General features: G+C 44.0%; 1 protein-coding gene across 1 annotated transcript in view; it reads right to left on the bottom strand.

Annotated features, from left to right (window-relative positions):
• aadat (aminoadipate aminotransferase) overlaps positions 1–22,382 on the bottom strand; it is a 112,061-nt gene that overhangs the window by 82,827 nt on the left and 6,852 nt on the right. The window contains exon 2 of the mRNA XM_039751250.1: positions 8,120–8,191. Within this exon, the coding sequence (XP_039607184.1) occupies positions 8,120–8,186 (67 nt within the window). The 5' untranslated portion in view covers positions 8,187–8,191. The remainder of the gene's footprint in view (positions 1–8,119; positions 8,192–22,382) is intronic.

Raw genomic sequence — 22,382 nt, 5'->3', positions numbered from 1 at the left:
CGCTGAATTGTTCGGTTGTCACTTTCAAGTGTACCGAAATGGCCAAATATTTTACACCTTTTGCCTCTTAAACATCTTAGATTCACAGGTGACGATTTCAGTAGTGGACACTTTGATTTTTATGAATGTTTAAACTCTCAAAAGCTGGATGTGATTTTATCGATGAAACCGGTTGTGTGCTTACAACGCTTGACAGATGCCGAATGTCACTTCAACACAACAAATCCTGCAAATACTGTCATAATTGAAACAAACCATGAAACTCAAAGTGATTATGACAGCAGCAATCCAAGCTGTGAGATTTGAGACAAGATTACTGTTCACATGGCCAACTGTAAGTTGCATGCTCAAGAGTAAGCTCAGCGCACAGCTTGGTCATGTTACAACCGGAGGGCCGAACTGACAACATGGTATACAAAGAGATCCTTAACAAGTAATTATTGGCATATTGTCCCACAGTTTAAAAATGTTTAATTTTCTTCTTAATAAAAATTTGAATGCAGTACTTCACCGCTGCGAAGCGCGGGTATTTTGCTAGTATACACACACACACACATATATATATATATATATATATATATATTGTCACACACGTGTGCATGGGAAGCAGCTGAAGGGCTTAGAAATACTGTTTATACATCTGCCCGGGGCGGGTGCACTGACGCTCTTTCTGAGTTCTCTGCAGGTCTTACCCGGAAATCCCACCAGGAGCAGCCATTTCCAGGAAGGACACATCACTTCCGGTTCCGCCCCAAGAATGAGGTCACTTCGGTTCCGCCCCAAGGATGATGTCACTTCCAGTTCCGCCCAGAGGACGACATCATTTCCGCCCTCTGTGCTATAAAGCTCACTGCCTTTGCTTAGGCAGGCAGTTCTGTTGTGGACTCTGTTGTGTAACAACTGTTTAAATATGCCTCAAAGACTTTTGCAGCCAGGAAACCGCATTAAACGGGTGGCTGCCCCAAACCTTTCACGCCTCTGGTCTCCTCTCTTACAGTGGCGTAGTCGGCAGGATGGTGTCCCGATGAACCGGGACACGAACTCATGGAACCAGGTGGGTGAGTACCGGGCCGAGTTTCAGGGCAGGGGAGTGCCGGAGGGTCAGGAAGGACGCGGTGCAGGCTCTGCTCCATGAGCATAACCCGGGGTTGACCACCCATCTCGTGGAGAAGGTAGAGGGGACCCACAGGCGTGGGCTGGCTTCTGGGGAACACACACGAGTGGCTCAGTATGCTCTCCTTGGCAGGAAAGCCGAGCTGCCCATCGGGACCAAGGTCCCTGTTAACGATGGGTTGTCCCCAGGCTGGCAGGTGAAGGAATAATAAACTGGGAGTTTAACCCAAACAAAGGGCTGTCAGAGCAGGCTATGGCTCTCTGGCAAAAGGTGGGTGAGTGGCTACGGCCATTCGAGTTGACCCCCTTACAGATAGTGCAGCAAGTGGCCTGTTTTTTGCTGCTAAAAAAATACCCCAGGATTTTGCCCAGCCGGCCTGGGGCGAATTCCATTCTATGGACGAGCTGCTACACCTTGCAAACCCAGAGGCCGGCTGTGAAACCTGGGAGGCAGAACAGCCGCTCTGTGGACTACCCGGAGCTATGTCCTACTAAAGCAGTCCCTTCCACGCAATCCAGAGCCTGTTCCGAAGTCGCCGGGCCGTCTGGCTTGCGACCTGTCGGGGAACAAGGCGGACCGTAGGGGACAATGGCGGGTTGTTTGTGTGCCCTTAGCAATCCCTGGCGGATAAACATACGGGGAGCTTCTTATTAATGGACATAAATAACAGCGCTGTTCGATTCCGCAGTAACGTGTCTGTCGTTGCTCGCCGCTTTATTCTACCGCAACAGTGGATTAAAAGAAGACCAGTCTAAAATGTATACACGGAGATATCCGCACATACAATACCGCCCGGTGTTACGTATGTCTCGGAGGAACCCTTCGACAGCTTACCGTGGCGGTGCATCCGATCCTCCGCTTCCGTAATCCTCGGGCGAGACTGGTCTGATAGTAACGGCGGTAGTTTAGAAAGCATTCCCCGAAAAACTTATGGCCTCGTTATAGATGACAACGATTCATCTCAAGCTGCTTCCACACCGTAATCAGCCGACAGGGAGTGGGGCGGTAGGCCAAGAGAGTGACGAAGACACTCCCGGACCGTCGCGGGCTACTACGCCATCCACTAGCGCCCGCAGCAGGAGGAATCTCCGCCCCTTGAGGTCAGACCGACCCCTCTCTGAGTTGCACTTTCAGTTTAGAGCAACACCGCTTCTTTCAAGAGAGAACAGTGGAATGACGACTCTCTGAAACACATAAAGAATGCAGTGGTTCTCGTTAACGCCAACGACGATTTGCCCATGCCACAGGGACCTCACTTTGTCATTGATAATGAATTGTTGTATCGGGTCGCTGAACATGAGGGGAAGGTCCTGGAAGTTGTTGCTAATCCCGCGGACCTACCGGCGGCAGGTTTGCGAGTTAGCACACTCCCACCTTCTTGGAGGCCATCTCGCCCGATAAAACATTAGAGCGAATTAAGCTCCGCTTTTTCTGGCCGGGATTAATGAGGAGGTTAGCCGCTTTTGCATTTCCTGTCCGGAATGTCAACTGCGGCAAATTCCTAGGAGGACCGTGCTCCTCTGGTTCCCCTTCCCCTTATTGACGTTCCCTTTGATAGGATTGGGGTTGATATAGTAGGACCCCTAGAACCCTCAGCCCGAGGACATAAATATATACTCGTCCTCGTGGATTATGCTACCCGATTCCCTGAAGCCGTTCCGTTGCTCGGCTACCACAAAAATATTGCACGGAACTAGTAGGAGTCTTTTGCAGTAGGCATTCCTAGAGAAGTCCTGACGGACCAAGGAACGCCTTTTACCTCGGAAACGCTCAAGGAGACTGCCAAGTTACTGAAAATAAAGCATTTAAAACCTCGTGTATCATCCTCAAACCGATGGGCTAGTGGAGAGATTTAATCAAACTCTCAAGCAAATGCTACGTAAGGTAGTCAGCAAGGATGGGAGGAATTGGGACCAACTCCTCCCCTTGTCCTCTTTGCATATCGGAAGTTCCTCAAGCCTCTACGGGTTCTCTCCATTTGAATTATTGTACGGAAGACAACCCCGGGGTTTATTAGATATTTTAAAAGAGGGCTGGGAAGGGGAGGCACAGCCCTCCACTAATATTTTGGAATATATCGCCCAATTGCGCGATAGATTTGATGCAATAAGACCGATTCTAAAAAGTCATATAGAGGAGCGCAATCAGCACAGGCCCGCCTTTATGACCGTGGCACGACTCTCCGGGAGTTCCAACCGGGGGATCGCGTCATGGTATTGGTACCAACTTCTCACTCTAAACTGCTCGCATTGGCTAGGCCCCTACGAAATTAAGGAAAGGAAGGGATTGGTTGACTATTTGGTGAAACAGCCCAATCGCCGACCAGCTGAGCGAGTATATCATGTAAACCTGCTGAAACCGTGGAAGGAGAGGGATCCCGATCCCTCCTCCGGACAGCCCTGTCTCTCTTCGCTGAAGTAAGTTCCCTTAATTTCGGCGAGCAGCTATCCCCCAGACAGAAACAAGAGCTCGAAGCAGCTATCCGCTCTGTCCCAGAGGTGGTAAGTGAAAAACCCGGTCGGACCTCTCTGATTGCGCACGACATATTGACTGACCCGGGGGTGATCGTCCGTGAGCGACCCTACAGACTCCCGGAGGCAAAGAAAGTAGAAGTGGAACTGGAAATCAAGCGAATGCTGGCACTAGGAGTAATCGAGGAAAGTAGTAGTCCCTGGTCCAGTCCCATCGCCTTGATTGCTAAGCCTGACGGCAGTTGGAGGTTTTGCAATGACTTCCGCCGGCTTAACCAAGTTTCCAGATTGATGCTTATCCCATGCCTCGCGGATGACCTCCTCGAGACTGGGACCAGCCAAATTCTTGACTACACTTGACATGACAAAGGGGTACTGGCAGGTTCCTTTAACGGAGTCCGCGAAGGAAAAAACCGCGTTTAGCACTCCTAGCGGACACTGGCAGTATCGTGTCCTTCCATTCGGGTTACACGGGGCGCCTGCGACTTTTCAGCGATCTGGTGGACAAAGTGCTCCGCCCCATAACTCGCTCTGTGCTGCCTATCTGGATGACATCGTCATCTATTCCAGCACCTGGAAGGAACACATACAGCAGGTCACAGCAGTATTACGGACACTGGGAGAGGCCGGGCTCCGAATCAACCCCAAGAAATGTTTCTTTGGATTGAGGGAAGCCAAATATTTGGGCTACCTAGTGGGCCGGGGTACTGTGAGGCCACAGTGTTCCAAGCTGCAAGCCATAATGGCCTGGCCCCGTCCGCAAACCAAGCGGCAAGTCCAATCCTTTCTCGGTTTGGCCGGGTACTACCGCCGGTTTGTGCCTCGCTTCTCCGAGAGAGCGGCGCCCTTGACCGACTTGACAAAGAAAGAGCGTCAGTGCACCCCGCCCCCCCCCGGGCAGATGTATAAACAGTATTTTCTAAGCCCTTCAGCTGCTTCCCATGCACACGTGTGTGACAATATATAGATATATAGATATGAGAACAACACTCATATCAATGACAAAACAATTACATTAACAATCATGTTACGTTATTTTTAAATTTTTTCCTTTTCTTTTTCATAACTTCTTTAACACACTACTTCTCCGCTGCGAAGCGCAGGTATTCTGCTAGTTTACAATATTTACAATAATTTCTCTGGTCACACAGACCCAAATAATGGTCACTAAGACCCAAATAATGGTCACTAAGACCCAGTAATGCCCACCTTCACCCCAATACAAAGTCCTGGCCACAAATGCCTTTCTTCGGGCTGCCTCCACACCTCCTCTGTGATTCGTCCTTCCTCCTCCCGACTCCAGCCCTGAATGAATGGAGACGGCCCCTTTTATATGGTTCCCGGATGAGCACCAGGTTTTCCCGGCATTCCTCCTATGGCCACGCCCCAGCGTGGTGGAAGTGCCGGCTGTCCTCCTGGCAGCTCTCCGGGCACCGTCCTAAATCTTCCCTGGTGAGGCGGAAGTGCTGGGTAAAAGGTCCCCAAGGCATTGGGGCGCCTCCTGGCGGTGACCACGGGCCCCTACAGGGTGAAGCTTCCATGCCCTGTACCCGTGGCCCCCAAAGCAACCAGGACAGCCCCCACGTGGTCCCAGATGGGCACACGCCCAATTCCGGTCTTCCAAGGCATCCCGGCCGGGTCATCACCCCTGGCATCCACGACAAAATACATTTTGTTGTTGTTAAAAGTACTGTCATCAACTACTTGAATGACAAATACGATGACACTGCTACTGATGACCTTCTGAACATATCAGCTTTCTTTGATCCTCATCTCAAAACATGCTATGTGAAACCTGAGAAAGTAGATGCCATGAAAGCCATAGCTGTGGCTGAAATAATGAAAGAAAGCCAGGACACTTCAGCTACTGGACTTCACAGCTATGTCAGTACATCAGAAGCTGAGGGAAGAGCACTAGCATCAGCCAAAAAAAAAACAGGACAACAACAACAACATTTATTTATATAGCACATTTTCATAGACAACATTGAACAGGTTCTTCGAGAAACCCAAATTCTGTTGCAGCAGCTGGACTTGCAGACCAACAATCTGTTGAACCTGTACTGGAAAACTACCTCCAAGGTTCTTGTGTGGACAGTGAAACCAGTCCTCTGGAATGGTGGAAGATCCACACAACTGCATTTCCTAAATTAAGCCTCCTAGCTAAGCACTACATCTGTATCCCTGACACCAGTTCACCATCAGAAAGGGTTTTTAGCACAGGAGGCAACACTGTCACCTGCAAAACAGAATCAACCAAGTTGGAGACAGTGAATAGGTTAGTGTTTTTAGCAAAAAAAAAACTGCAGTGTATAAGAGAATATGTGTCTGCTTTTGTAGAAGAAAACAAAACCTTGAAGATTCCAGATTATTTTAGATACTGTTCTACCTGAGATTCTGAAGTGATTGAGAATAGGGGAAGATATTTAATACAGCTAGTAATGCAGATTTGATTTGCATTCTCTCATGTTTCAGATTTAACATATTTGCACTATTAAACTGTTTGCACATTGTTTTTCTACATTGATAAATTGTCTTGTTAATATGAGCTATTGTAAGTGCAATCATTTTTAAAACTTGAAAATCAAAAGCATTCTAGAATTTTTAAGGAAATGTTAAATGTATATAATTTGTGTGCCATTTCTCAAAAGTAAATCTTATCTGCTTATTAATATTTTTAACTAGTTTATTCAGAATACATTAGGACAGGTACTCTTTAAAAAAGTTAACAATAACGTTAACTTTTTAAAAAAGTTACCAAAACGGATCGATACAGAAAAAAAAAAATCCTCGTAATGTTTTTGTCCACATCGCTCAGGAAAAAATATTTCTGTAAAAAGTTGCAAGTAACCCTCCACAATGTATGTAAAGTTGGGCTACCAGAAAGCACACCTGGACTACCAGGTTTGCAAAGCTGATACTCTAGCTGACTACCATATCCATTTATAATTTGTCCACCCCTGGATGTCATTTAGTACAAGAGTGCAAGTAGAATAAATATGATCAGGCAGCAGTTGGTTCATGGCTGGTACTACTTGTAGTTCTGCTTGAAACACCAGTCTGGATCAAGTCATAGTATGTACACCCTCAAAAATACAAAGGCTGTGTGCTCAAACTGGAGTGCCGGGAGGAGGCCCTTGCAAAGGTCTGCAGAGCACACAAACACTACTGTATAAAGAAGACACCCTAGCTAAGAAATGACACCCAATTCAAGCAGCTATGGCATACCAGCTAAAAGTGAATACAGTAATCCCTCGCTATATTGTGCTTCGACTTTCGCGGCTTCACTCCATCGCGGGTTTTAAATGTAAGCACATCTAAATATATATCACGGATTTTTTGCTGGTTCGCGGCTTTCTGTGGACAATGGGTCTTTTAATTTATGGTACATGCTTCCTCAGTTTGTTTGCCCAGTTGATTTCATACAAGGGATGCTATTGGTGGATGGCTTAGAAGCTACCCAATCAGAGCATGTATAACATATTAACTAAAACTCCTCAATGATATACGATGTGCTTCCCACGCGGTACTTGATTGTTTGCTTCTCTCTATCTCTCTCACTCTCTGCCTGACGGAGGGGGTGTGAGCAGAGGGGCTGTTTGCACAGAGGCTGTTTGCCCAGAAGATACGGACGCTCCTCTACAAAATGCCGCTTTATCGCGGTGCTTCTGCATACTTAAAAGCACGTATTGATTTTTTGATTGTTTGCTTTTCTTAGCGAGCGCTCTCTCTGACATTCTTTGCTCCTGAAGGCGCTCCTTTTAAAGAGAAAATATGTTTGCATTCTTTTAATTGTGAGAAAGAACTGCCATCTCAGTCTTGTCATGGAGCACAGTTTAAACTTTTGACTAAAGGGTGTTATTTCATGTCTAGAGGGCTCTAATAATGTTAACAGTGTGGGAGAGTTTATAAGGGCTTAAAATATATAAAAATAACCATACAAACGTATGGTTTCTACTTCGCGGATTTTCATCTATCGCGGGGGGGGTCTGGAACGCAACCCCCGCGATCGAGGAGGGATTACTGTAACGTTATTTTTATTATTTTGTCCAGGTAAAAATGGCAGTGAAAAATGTGAAAAAAAGTTTAAGCAACCTGTCAGATACCTAAAGAAACAAGAATACTGGTTGGGCATGTGTTTCTTTCACCAGACACAAAAAACATATATGGAGGTGTCCAGTTCTGAACTTTCTAAAGTACACATAGTAAATAGTAAAGTTCATATCAAATCATTTTTGTATATGTCTTGATTACTGCAGAAACTCTGCCTAGTTAACAACAATTCTTGCAAGCTGAAAACTCCCAAGCTTTCAACACTTTTAATTTTTTTGAAAAATGAGGAAAGATTATCATTCAGAAATTATTGACTCCATACAAGGTGGCCCAGTCTAACCACTGGAATATATCCGAAAGACACAATTAAAAGTATTAACACAGTGAAAAAACAACTACCTAAGAAATATTCTATATTTTTCACCAAGATAAGTTATGTATTCTTTATATTTTTACAAAGTCTATTAGCAGTAGTACTTACTCAGTAACCGAATTGGCGATGCCACTCTAGCTGCACTTACACGGTTGATGAATCTTGCATAGTTCATTTTGCCTAGAACACAAAAAGTAATATTAACAGTTTTGCAACCAATACCCCAAATCAGTGGACATTATTTGGCAGCTTGATTATACCATTAAATGAAAATGATTTTCATTTAAGGACAAAAAATAATACTTTGACTGCAACATGTACAAAAGAAGAATAAGGATAATGGGACCTAAATAAATTATTTTTTATATGTTTTATTGATTATAGATCCTGCCATATTTTAAAAAGTTCTGAACAGATCCTCTAAGTGAGAATTTGATTATTTCTAATTTCAACTAGGATAGAACATTGGTTAACCACTGATTTAAGAGTGGTGGGGTGGGATTCTTCTAGTTGAGCAAGATAAGTCTACATGCTAGTAGTGCAGTAAAGGAAATTACAATTTGTTTGTCCTTCTCCACTTCAAGGCCGTCTAGATGTACACCAAACACAGCTGTTAATGGGTTAGGAGTGATTGTGACACCAAGGCTGTCTGACAAGCATGCAAATATTTTTGTCCAAAATATTGTTAATTTGGTGCACACCCAGAACATGTGGCCCAGTGAGGCTAAAGCTGGATTGCAACAGTCACAGTTTGAAATCTTGCCCTGGAAACATTTTGGACAAATTTAAACGAGAAAAATGTACTCGTTAAAAGATTTTAAGTTGAATGACTAAATGCTTTGTAGATATGGAGCTTTAATGTATTCTGTGCATGGCTGCCTTCCACTCTTTTTCTGAAATATCAATTGACAGATCCTTTTCCCACTGTACTCTGGTGTCTTTAAAAGAAGAAACATTAATTTTTTTTATAAATTGTAGAGATGCTATCTGAGTCATCAAGACTCATCAATAATTCTTCTGGAACAGAACATGGTGGAAGGTAGAAAAATTGGGCAGGTTTTGTTTGGCAAAGTTTCTAGCTTGAAAGTAGTGGAGGAATTGTGTTGATAAGAAGTTACATTTAAAACGTAATTGTTTGTAGGATGCAAAGACATTATCTATGTACAAGTCTCTAAGTGTTTTAATCCCAGACTTTTTCAGACATTGACTAGTGTATATGTTTAAGAGGGTGGAAAAGGTGGTTGCATATTCTGAGAGAATGAAGGGTAATTGGATTTTAGTGTAATGATGGCAGTTTGTATTAAATGGGGCACAGAGCAGGGTATATAAAGAAGTTCTGCAAAATTTTATTTCTACTGCAGACTAGACTTGTGAATATTCATCAATCTGTGTCAATGTTCAGGTCTTTATAGCTTGTATCTTTGCCACCCAATAATAAAAATGAAACATGGGTAGTGCCATGCCCCCTTCCTGCTTTATGCTGCTATAGGGTCGCCCTTTGGATACTTGGATATTTCCAATTCCAAATAAATGAAGCTATAATTGAGTCCAATTTTTAAAAAAATTATTTGTTACCGTATGTGGAGATGCTTTGAAATAGGAAAATCTTTCAATATTATCGCTTTTTTTAATTTGGGCAAGGCTTCCATGGCAATAATGCACCTTTTCCCCATATTTGTATGGGTTTTCCTTCCACATCAGTAAGATGTGCATGTTAGGTTACTTAGTGAACTAACTGGACTCCTTTCTTGTGCCTGACACTGTCGTGGAGAAAACGTTTTCAAAAGTCTCCAGATAGGCAGTCAGAATAGTCTTTATTGCACAGCATATATAACCATCTCTTAAGGCACATAAAGCTTGTCTTAGTTTAATGAAGTGAGCCCCTTGCTTTGGGCAAGCCTCATATTTATTACAATTCTTGTCTCAAAAACAAATCGGCTTTACACAATTTCTTGTGACAATGACCTCGGTCCATACCTCTTCTCATAACAATTACCTGGTCTTGTAGACTTTATCATAACAATAACCTTGCCCCATAGACTTCCCCGTGACAGTCCCCTTTCCAGTAGAACTTTTCACAACAATTTCCTTCCCAATCTACACTTTCTTATAACAATCACTTAAACTGAAACACCCCTTCCTTCACTCTCACGCAACTAATCTTAGCCGTTAGAAATTGATGGCCTTTTGGTTAATCAATTCTCACAAATAAGTTGAAATCATGAGAACCCACATGTGAAAACTGGATCACTCAACTAATAATTGCTTGTTGCACCAACATCTCATAAGGCTAAAATCATAGGCAGCTGTGCCTGTAAGTGACAGTGCTATCTAAAATATATTAATGCGTACTAAGGTTAAAGCCTGTGGAAGCAGGCAGCTGTGCCGTTAGGCAGTAGCGCGCAGCTTCCCACTATCTCTGACTTGTGATTTGCTTTAACTTCATTGTCTAAGGTATTGATGACAGATGACTCTGGCGCCACCGTGAGTGGCAGCCTTTCCAGCAGCTCCATGTACGACTTTATCTTTCTACCTTTTTCTTTATTTTTCTCTGTTTTACTGATCACTCCTACCACTTTCTTTTATGTGGACTCGTTCCATGGACACTTTTTTATTACTTGGACATGGATTTTTACACACCGAGACTCGTCTATTCAGGTAGTCAACTTCAAGTGCCGAGAACAAATGCCCGCGCCGGTGTGGTTCCCTATTTACCTGATGAGGTAAGAAGGCGGTATCGTGGCAGCAGAGCCAGAGCTAAGCTAAAAGCGAAGCGGCTTGTGAGGAAGTGGCATTACAAACCTTCGGTGCCTTCTGTGATCCTGGGAAATGTGAACTCACTAACAAATAAGATCGACGAACTGGCTGCGCTGGTGAAAAATGTCAGGACCTACAGAGAATGCAGTTTGTTGTGTTTTTGTGAAACGTGGCTAACAACTACCATCCCAGATACCAACATGGAGCTACCCGGGTTTAGCACAGTTAGAGTGGATAGAGACGAAAATACCTGCGGGAAGCAGAAAGGAGGAGGACTCGCTCTCTATGTGAATACAAGGTGGTGCAACTCTGGACATGTAAACGTCAAAATCTACACTTGCTGCAGGGACATCGAACTGTTGGCCATAAGTCTGCGTCCCTATTAATTGCCAAGAGAGTCTGGACACGTCATTGTTGTTATTGTTTACATCCCTCCTCGGGTAAACATGGAGATAGCGGGTGACATCATCCATTCCGCTGTTGCTAAACTACAAACACAGCACCCCGGGGCGCTTCTGCTAATCGCTGGAGATTTTAACCATGTGAAGCTGGACAAAACATTACCTGCCTTCTCCCAGTATGTGGATAATAACACCCGGAGAAATAGGACTATTGACGCACTGTATGCAAACGTCACCCCGCTGCCTGCGCTTGGGAAAGCAGATTATAATCTGTGTGGAACGGGACCCGGACACAGACAGACGGACAACGGTTTATCACCCAGCACACTCATTTATTCACCACACTATATACAATATATACAAACAGTTCAGTGCACATCCCAGTGCCTCCAGCACCAATTTCCCCAAAGTCCGGGCCTCTCACAGTCTTTCTTGCCCTTCTTCTGGCCGCCTCCAGTCCTCTCTCCAGCTCCGCCCTCTTCCACCCAACTTCTGCGCTCGAATGCAGGGAGGCGGCCCCTTTTATACCACCCCGGATGGGCTTCAGCTGCTTCCCAACACTCCTCCTTTGACACGCCCACCTGTGGCAGAAGTGCCGGCTGTGCACCCGGAAGCCCTCCGGGTGTCCCCATTCTTCTGCCGCCACACCAGGAAGTGCTGGGCTCCAGGGTTCTTCAGGCACCTACAGGGTTTAGCTTCCAAGCCCCGTACCCAAGGCCACCAACAAAACCAGTGCGGTCGCCCCCTCCGCTCCCCTCGGGCGTCCCGGCTGAGCTCCACCCCCAGCCGCCTGTGACACCTGGTTCTGCTTCAGCTTCACTACAAACCATGACTGAGGGAGCTACCTACAACCACACACTCATTTAGGAAGTGGTCCCCTGAGGCAGAGCAGGCTCTGAGAGACTTTGGAACTACGGATTGGGATATCCTGCAGGGATCATATAGTGAGAATACTGAGTAGGCTGTTGACTGCACTACTGACTACATCAACTTCTGTATGTACATAGCAGTTCCAGTAAGAACAGTACGCTGCTATGCTAACAATAAGCCATGGATTACAAGTGACATCACGATCCTTTTGAACCAGAAGAAAAGGGCTTTTAAAGGCGGTGATCAGCATGAGCTCAAGCACATGCAAAAGGAACTCAGAGTCCAGCTCAGGGTGGCGAAGGAGCAGTACAGGAGAAAGCTCGAGCAGAAGTTGCAGAATAACAGCATGAAGGAAGTGTGGGATGGGATGAAGATCATCACTGGCTGCAGCTCGAAGCGGGGTGCCACCATCGAGAGAGACGTGGAGAGAGCAAACCTGATGAACAACTTCTTTAACAGGTTTGACCAACCAAACCCACTCTCACCTCGGAGTGCTGCTTCCTCCACCCTTCTTTCTGCTGATACCAACATAAGAGAGACATCCCCACCCACAATTACAGCAGCCCTGGTAAGCAGAGAGCTGAGGAGACTTTGTGCCAGCAAAGCAGTGGGTCCAGATTGAGTATCGCCATGACTGCTGAAGGCCTGTGCGCTGGAGCTGGGGAGTCCTCTACAGCGCATCTTCAACTTGAGCCTGGAACAGGGGAGAGTCCCGAGGCTTTGGAAAACATCTTGCATCACCCCAGTCCCAAAGGCATCACGTCCTAGTGAGCTGAATGACTACCGGCCTGTCTCTCTGACGTCACATGTGATGAAGACCATGGAGCGGCTGCTGCTTCACCACCTAAGGCCACAGGTCAACCATGCCCTCGACCCTCTGCAGTTCGCATACCAGGAGAAGGTGGGAGCGGAGGATGCCATCATCTATATGCTACACTGATCCCTCTTCCACTTGGACAGAGGCAGTGAGTGCTGTAAGAATTATGTTTCTGGACTTCCCTAACGCCTTCAACACCATCCAACCTCTGCTCCTTAGTGACAAGCTGACAGAGATGGGAGTAGATTCATACCTGGTGGTATGGATCGTGGACTCTCTTACAGACAGACCTCAGTATGTGCATCTCGGGAACTGCAGGTCTGACACTGTGGTCAGCAACGCAGGAACGCCGCAGGGGACTGTACTTTCTCTGGTCCTGTTCAGCCTATATACATTGGACTTCCAATACAACTCGGAGTCCTGCCACATGCAAAAGTTCGCTGATGACACTGCTATTGTGGGCTGCATCAGAAGTGGAGTATAAGAACCTAATCAAGGACTTTGTTAAATGGTGTGACTCAAACCACTTACAAATGAACACCAGCAAAACCAAGGAATTGGTGGTGGATTTTAGGAGACCCAGGCCCCGCCTGGACCCGTGATTATCAGAGGTGACTGTGTGCAGAGGGTGCAGACCTATAAATACCTGGGAGTGCAGCTGGATGATAAACTAGACTGGACTGCCAATACTGATGCTCTGTGCAAGAGAGGACAGAGCCGACTTTACTTCCTTAGACTGGCGTCCTTCAACATCTGCAATAAGATACTGCAGATTATCTATCAGACGGTTGTGGCGAGTGCCCTCTTCTATGCGGTGGTGTGCTGGGGAGGCAGCATAAAGAAGAAGAACGCCTCACGCCTGGACAAACTGGTGAGGAAGGTAGGCTCTATTGTAGGCATGAAGCTGGACAGTTTGACATCCGTGGCAGAGCGACGGGCACTGAGCAGGCTCCTGTCAATAACGGAAAATCCACTGCATCCACTGAACATGATCATCTCCAGACAGAGGAGCAGCTTCAGCGACAGACTTTTGTCACTGCCCTGCTCCACTGACAGACTGAGGAGATCATTCCTCCCCCACACTATGCAATTCTTCAGTTCCACCCAGGGGAGGTAAACATTAACATTATACAAAGTTATTGTCTGTTTTACCTGCATTTTTATCACTCTTTAATTTAATATTGTTTTTTATCAGTATGCTGCTGCTGGAGTATGTGAATTTCCCCTTGGGATTAATAAAGCATCTATCTATCTATTGATAAGCCTTAATATGCAAGTTTAAATGCCATCTAAAATTTTTACATGTATATGTGATAATGTGAAAGCTTGCTTAGTTTTCTTAAAATGTAAGCTTGTGGTAGCTTGTTAAGTCTTCTGCCAGTCAGAAGCCTCAGCAGCAGTGTTCCCAAAACAGAAGTCTTTCTTCAGAAAACACAACATCCTTGACTCACATAAGTTCAAAACACAATGAGTGAAAAGAAATGCAGGCTGCAAAAGAGAGCAGCCCTTATGCTAAACTAAATTGTGACCTTTCAAGCTGCTTCAAGAATAAACTTTTAATAGCTATTAGCACTAAAACTAATAATGAAGCATATTGATCCTTAATCTAAATTCTCAATAATACTACTGGGATAGGTCCTTAAATAAGGGAAGTCTACAGAGTCAAATTAGTCCAGAATAAAAGGTCAAAAATAAGTAACAGATGATTTTTGTTATGCTTCTCCCATACCTTGGCAACTAGAAGCAATCCAGGCATCTCTATAACATTGAAATAATGCCAAAAATGTCCAGAATTATATTTCAACATCCAAAAGAAAAAACATTACAGATAGAACACACAGTATCAAAGGAAATATGAAGAACACTAAACAAGTCCAGGCACCCTTTTTGCATTCCTGTATGGATTTATTTTGTTTTATTTCTGGTTAGGCAGCTTTCTTACTTTGCAATGTCCTAAAGAACCACCAAGGTATTTTTCTGCCAGCTTTTACACCCAAACACCCAACAACCCACCACTGATCATGACCGTCTTTCTCTTACTGGTGTAACTTTGCCCTACGAAATCTAGCATAGCTTGTGCACTGACAGCTGCCAGCCCTTAAGGCTAATCTCAGCAATATCAGGCAGGGGACCCCTTTATTTTTACAGGGATGCTAGATTTGGAAATATTCTTCTTATTAATATATGCAGTCTTGGGTAAAGTGAGAAAGGTAGCACCCATATTATCTGCTCTTGCTCTTAGAGAGAAGAGTCTCACCTATTCTAGCTAGTAACTGTCCATTGCCATGTGTTAACCTGGTGGACTCTTTGAGCAGCACTCAATGCCCATGTTCTTCTCTTTATAGAACTCCTAGTATGTGCAGGATTGTTGTACTCTCAGTTTCTGAAGGAGTATTGCAGACTTCCTCCTAGGGCACCACAACTTCTATCTAAGGACTGTTCATTGAGAATTCCATTCTGTAACACACCCTCACCAGTCTTGGTTTTACTCTCCAAAGAATACTTATTTCATAATCCTCAAATATTTTATATGCTTTGTACCGATATGCTTATTGCCATAAATGCAGTGTTTCATCTGACCTTCGTTAAATTGAAGTACTGTACAGATAAAGAAACAGTGAGACTCGGCTACTTAAATTTAATATGCCAATGCTCACGTGCATATGCATAGCAAAGGCAATACTTCTGTGCCAGTTTTGCCAATGACATCAAAATAAAATGCAAACAAATTAACTAAATTAATACCAATTAAATTCATCCATCCATCTATTATCCAACCCGCTATATCCTAACTAAATGAGTAGAAATGTTCAAAATAACATAAGATGTCACCCCCAGCAATTCCTAGCATCCTCACCTTATGTCAGAATAGAACATGGCTTCCTATAAACCTATAATCAGGTCTGGAAAATGAATTAATACATTGTCATGAGTGCAATATCTGTACCCCTCCTACGGTGACCAAATTCGAGGAGACACAGAAACGGATGGAGGTATTTGTGCAATGATGTGCAGGACAGTAAGGGCAGGACAGTTAGCAGAGCAATTCTGTTTGGTGTAGTCAGCTTTTTAGCATGACTATGTTTGGGGGCTCTATCATGAGTGTAAAAAGTAAACAGGACTGAAGAGCTAAAGAGCTTAATACTTTAATCATTATGTTATATTATTTACCGGTTCCTGAATTTTGTTTGGTATTTTTACGCTGTATTAATCGTAGGGGGGAAATTGTCTTTTTGCATGACCTTTGGAAGTCACAGCTCAGTCCAGATACCGCTAACAAAAAACAAAAATGCAATTTTTATTTTCCATGCATACTGCATACAGATATTAAGATTCTGAGATTAAAAACAGACCACATATTTCGTACTGGCACATATACCCTGCCAAACCAAAAATACTGTGAAGGTATAACAGATTATGAGACATCCTAACAGAAGGCATTATGAAAAGCCTCACTGCATTTTTATCTTTATATGTACTTGTAACAGAAGAGCACAAAGGTCCAGTGTTTAGTGCTACGGCCTAACTGATACAGTGTCCAGGTTTAAATCATCCTCCAGACACTGTGTGTGCAATATATGCATATGCTCCCTACTTCTCCAAGTATTTTCTACTGAGTCTTCAGTTTCCTCAAACAATTTTAGCGAGAAATACATGTTAGGAAGCCTGGAGAGACTAAACTTACCCTGTATGAATTAGTGAACTGTAGCGTATGAGTGACAATGCAATTGACTAGCACACCATTCATGGATGGTCTCTGCATTACATTCAATATTTCAGGAATTAGCTACACTCCCATTATGTTATATTGGATTACAAGTTATGAATAAATACTTGAAAAATGCTAACTTTACATTGAAAAGTGTTGTAAAAGTGACAAGTTTTAATACTATTTTCTCTTTGTCATAGATGATCCGATATGAACATGAAAACTGAAAAGGGTACCTCTGAGTCCAGCATCTTCCGTGTGTGCCATAGCTTAGTTTGCAATTGCAAGCACAAGAGTCTTCTTTTCAAGATGGTGTTGTGTATGACTTCAAAGATCACATTCCTTCAAAAAGACTTATTTTATACAAGTTTTCATTGTACTTTGCCCCAAATGCTAATGCAGCTATGGTTAATGATTTATCTTTCACTCTTTTTTCACATTAGGTAGTGTACAAGTAAGGTTAATGATCAAAAAATATACAGTAACAATCATTATTGTGACACACTTAAATTAAAACCAGATTGTGACTTTTAAAAATATGCTTATGATATTTTAGTACTGCGGTGGGCTGGCACCCTGCCCAGGATTGGTTCCTGCCTTGTGCCCTGTGTTGGCTGGGATTGGCTCCAGCAGACCCCCGTGACCCTTTGTTCGGATTCAGCGGGTTGGGAAATGGATGGATGGATGGATATTTTAGTACTTCAGCAGTTGTTTGGTTTTTTTTTTTTTTGATCGCATAGGCATTACTATACCAACATTCACATTCAGGGGCTGAAAATGTTTTAATTATTTTAATAATTCTTAGATTTAAGAATAAGAAACATTTGCAATGACATGGATCCACATTCATTCTACATTAAGTAAAAACACAAACTGAAGAAATAACAATAAAAACATTATAATTTGTGTTAAACTTCAACAACAATAAAACAGAGTATTTTCTAAATAGTATTTAAGTCTCTACACAGTCAAGCCTACAATTTTCTTGCTAAAGCATTATACAATGCTTAAAATAACAGCAATAAAGCAACTAAAATACTGTACAAAACTGAAAGTCTCGTTCACAAAAACAGTTAACTTTCAACCAAGTATGCATTTCAAGTTACTCAGTCTTGATCTGAACTCTTGTCTGTAGCAGTACAAGGAGTGGCTTTATAGCTACAGTATGCTCTTTGACTACAGCTTCCTTGTAGGAAAAAGTGGGCATTGCCCATTCTGCTAGACTTTAGTGGCACACCAGGCTTGTTAAGACAGCAGGGTTTTAGACATTTAGCTTCACCTTTCCCCCCTTACATTCCAAAATAAGGGACTGAATTCTTCATACCATGTCCAAACTGTACACCTTTGTTATCAGATGAACAGACATCTTTGCAGAGACCTCTCTGTGAACTCTTTCAGGACAGAAGGAGCCAAATAAATATCTAAGAACAAAAATCTATAATTCATCGAAGGACAACTGTGATGAACAAAACAATACACCTACAAACTGGTCATGATTTTGTAACAGGAAGCAAAATGAATCCAATCACAAGAGGTTATACATTCATTCAAAACAACTAGCTACACTGAACTCTCTGAAGGGAACTCTCAATGGAACACTTGTGGGCACCTTCTGAGGAGCTCCTAGCAGCACTCTGCTCTAACTCTCCTAAAGTACTACTCCATGAAATGACTTCTCTCTGAAACTAAAAAGCTGATGAGCCACTATCTCTATGGGGAGCTGAAAACTGACAATCTCTTCTCTTTGTGGAGCTGAAAACTGAGATCTAGTCTGCCAAGCCAAGCACTGAGCCCAGTCTCACCATTTTGAGAAACAGTCAGTACTTCAGCATCTAAACAGAAACAGTAATGCTTTTCCCTTCTCTACAGGTCCTGCTGAAAATCTTGGAATATGAACTAAGAGTTCTTTTGCATATATACAGCGTCGTGTACTGCTCAGTAGATTGTGGACTATTTCCCAACATCCAAACACACAGGGTAATCCAGGGGGTTTGGCAGCTCATTTTTAGCTTGAAGGACACTCTGTGCATTGCCCAAAGTCCCATGCTGTTGGGAGGACAGAATATATTAGATCAGGACAGTTGCAGGTTCATCCACAGCTTGGACAGCCCAGAGAAACAACAGGACTGACTCACATATCCTTAATATCCTCTTCCCGTAAACATCCAGTAAAGCTTCAGACATATTTTTTTCATTTCTCTCACCTCTCCCAACTCTGGCTACCAATCCTTGACTTTACTGTATGTATATATTCAAACCAGAAACCGTGAAGACATACAGCACATAGTGCTACCTCATGTGTTATTACGTTAGATGATGTAATATAATGTAAACACGAGTACTACCTTATGGTTAATTCAAAAACATTAATTAAAATTTTATTTGGCGCATTGCATTTATTTCAGATGAACTGGCTCAGATTTATGTTATCTTAAAGTGCTCAGTATTCATTAAAATGTACTTATTTATTTATGTATTGTTACCAGTGGCATTTTTTAACTTTAGAACACAATTTCACTAGGCAAAAGCACATATATCATATTTGGGAAGAAATAACTTGAAAAATACCAACTTATCCTTTAACAGACAATGCATGTAAACTTATCCAGTCTTAGATACCAGGAAGTATATAGAGCTGACCTTCATACTATTAAGTCCTATTAAAATGTTTAGTGTGTCCCTGGATGTCACCCATAGCAACCACTACAATAAAGCTACACAAAATGGAGGCATCCAAGGTCAAGCAAGATAGCATCAAAAAATAGAGCTAAAAAAATTAATTTCCTGAAGGAAACTTTCTAATAAAAACAATCATCGAAAATTAGTTCTTTGTGTTAAAAAAAAAACAGGACATACATATACTTTAATTTAAACACTTAGACAGCCCATGAAAATTCCAACAGAAATGTACAATTACAACAAATAACCATAAGTGATTTTTTAGAAGGATCCTGGCTTGGGGGTGGCGTAGTGGTAGCGCTGCTGCCTCGCAGTCAGGAGACCTGGGTTTGCTCCCTGCATGGAGTTTGCATGTTCTCCTCGTGTCTATGTGGGCTTCCTCCCACAGTCCAAAGACATGCAGGTTAGGTGCACTGGTGATCCTAAATTGTCCCTAGTGTGTGCTTGGTGTGTGTGTGTGCCCTGCAGTTGGCTGGCGCTCTGCCCGGGGTTTGTTCCTGCCTTGTGCCCTGTGTTGGCTGGGATTGGCTCCAGCAGACCCCCGTGACCCTGTGTTAGGATATAGCGGGTTGGATATTGGATGGATGGATCCTGGCTTGGACTGGCTAATAGAATTGGGGAAAGTGAGCGCAGATGATGCTGACCCTGAACCAAGGTCAGTGGTATAAATAAGAAATCTCAGTGAGAATGTGCAGGCAGTGGCTGTGGCAGAGAAATGATCACTTGAACCGTGCTAAACCAGAGCAGCAGCATCTTAATTAGAGGGTGGCCAAGGGAGAAGACAACCTCTAGTAAAATGTGTGTGAGGAAGCAAGTTAGAGACTGCATTTTACAATGTATAAGGCTACTGGTACCAGTGATGATAAAATGTCAAACAAATGGTTCCATAAAAAAAAACACACACACACACAAAATTAAAGTTAACACATTATTTTGCCATACATTAAATGACAGTATTAAAAGATTTCTCAACATCAATATGAAAAGCTCAACACTTAAAGCAGAAGCTCAAATGAATATTCAAAAATTTCCCATTTTTGTTCATTGGGCACAGTGATAGATTGTATTGTACATAAGAAACTGATGTGATTCGTAACAATGGTGACATCTACTCTGAAACAGTTAATTATGCAATTCCATGCATGCTATAAATTTCAGCACCAAAAAATAAAATAGATAAAGAATCTGTGGCTTAACAGGGTTTCTGCCTTCAAGCCCCAAAGCAGAACTGGTAAATCCAGGAACAAAGAAATTTCACATACTACAATTTTTTTTTTAATTTAAAAAGGGGGACCGGAGGGTGTGTTCCAACTATAGAGGGATCATACTCCTCAGCCTCCCTGGAAATGTCTATTCGGGGGTTCTGGAGAGGAGGGTCCGTCGGATAGTCAAACCTCGGATTCAGGAGGAACAGTGTGGTTTTCGGCCCTGGTCGCGAACAGTGGACCAGCTCTTCACCCTTAGCAGAGTCCTGGAGGGTGCATGGGAGTTTGCCCGACCGGTCTACATGTGTTTTGTGGACTTGGAAAAGGCATTCGACCGTGTCCCTCGGGGAATCCTGTGGGGGGTGCTCCGGGAGTATGGGGTACCGGACCCCCTGATAAGAGCTGTTCGGTCTCTGTACAACTGGTGTCAGAGCTTGGTCCGCATTACTGGCAGTAAGTCGAGCCCGTTTCCAGTGAGAGTTGGACTCCGCCAAGGCTGCCCTTTGTCACCGATTCTGTTCATAACTTTTATGGACAGAATTTCTAGGCGCAGCCAGGGTGTTGAAGGGGTCCGGTTTGGTGGACTCAGGATTGGGTCACTGCTTTTTGCAGATGATGTTGTCCTGTTTGCTTCATCAGGCCGTGATCTTCAGCTCTCTCTGGATCGGTTCGCAGCTGAGTGTGAAGCGGCTGGGATGAGAATCAGCACCTCCAAATCCGAGAGCATGGTCCTCAGCCGGAAAAGGGTGGAGTGCCCTCTCAGGGTTGGAGGAGAGATACTGCCCAAGTGGAGGAGTTCAAGTATCTCGGGGTCTTGTTCACGAGTGAGGGAAGAATGGAGCGTGAGATCGACAGGCGGATCAGTGCGGCATCCGCAGTGATGCGGGCTCTGCATTGGTCTGTCGTGGTGAAAAAGGAGCTGAGCCGTAAGGCAAAGCTCTCAATTTACCAGTCGATCTACGCTCCTACCCTCACCTATGGTCATGAGCTATGGGTAGGGACCGAAAGAACGAGATCGCGAATACAAGCGGCTGAAATGAGTTTCCTCCGGAGGGTGTCTGGGCTTTCCCTTAAAGATAGGGTGAGAAGCTCAGTCATCCGGGAGGGGCTCAGAGTAGAGCCGCTGCTCCTCCGCATCGAGAGGAGTCAGATGAGGTGGCTCGGGCATCTGATCAGGATGCCTCCTGGACCCCTCCCTGGTGAGGTGTTCCGGCACGCCCAACCGGGAGGAGGCCCCGGGAAGACCCAGGACACGCTGGAGGGACTATGTCTCCCGGCTGGCCTGGGAACGCCTTGGGATTCTCCCGGAAGAGCTGGAAGAAGTGGCCGGGGAGAGGGAAGGCTGGGCCTCTGCTTAAGCTGCTACCCCCGCGACCCGACCTCGGATAAGCGGAAGAGGATGGATGGATGGATGGACAATTTTTTTTTCTATGTAAGAAACTGCATTTACAATTTTCCTTGAAAATGCTCAAACTGTTATTGTGATAACTTTTTGAGTTTGTTATAAACATCCTCTTTAATAAAACCCTGTGTGCGTCCAGGTGTCCGTGTGTGTGTCTTCTGGTGAAGTGCGCATGTGCGGGGCCAAACGGCACGTGTTCAGTCTCTTCCTGTGCATTCCCTGTGTGTGCAGAGAGAGAGAAAGAGACAGACACACAGACAGGTGCGTGCGCACGAGAGACAGACAGACACGCAGGCCCGCCCGAGACAGACAGACACGCACGCATGCACGCACGCACGCACGCACGCAGGCCCGCCACAGAGACAGACACACACACAGGCGCACGTGTGCATTGTTGCTATGTTACTTTTCTTGGTTGTTTATTAGATTACGGATTTTTCAAATGTTCATTTTTTTCCCTGTGCTTAAAACTAAAAGGCTATAGCGTGAACTCTTGCAGTGTTAGTTTTCTCTGTTGTTCAAGGTTTTCTT

The sequence above is a fragment of the Polypterus senegalus genome, chromosome 4, assembly GCF_016835505.1.
Source record: "Polypterus senegalus isolate Bchr_013 chromosome 4, ASM1683550v1, whole genome shotgun sequence".
Classification (NCBI taxonomy): domain Eukaryota; kingdom Metazoa; phylum Chordata; class Cladistia; order Polypteriformes; family Polypteridae; genus Polypterus; species Polypterus senegalus.
The sequence above is the reverse complement of the archived record's forward strand: the minus strand, read 5'-3'. Positions and strand labels throughout refer to the sequence as shown.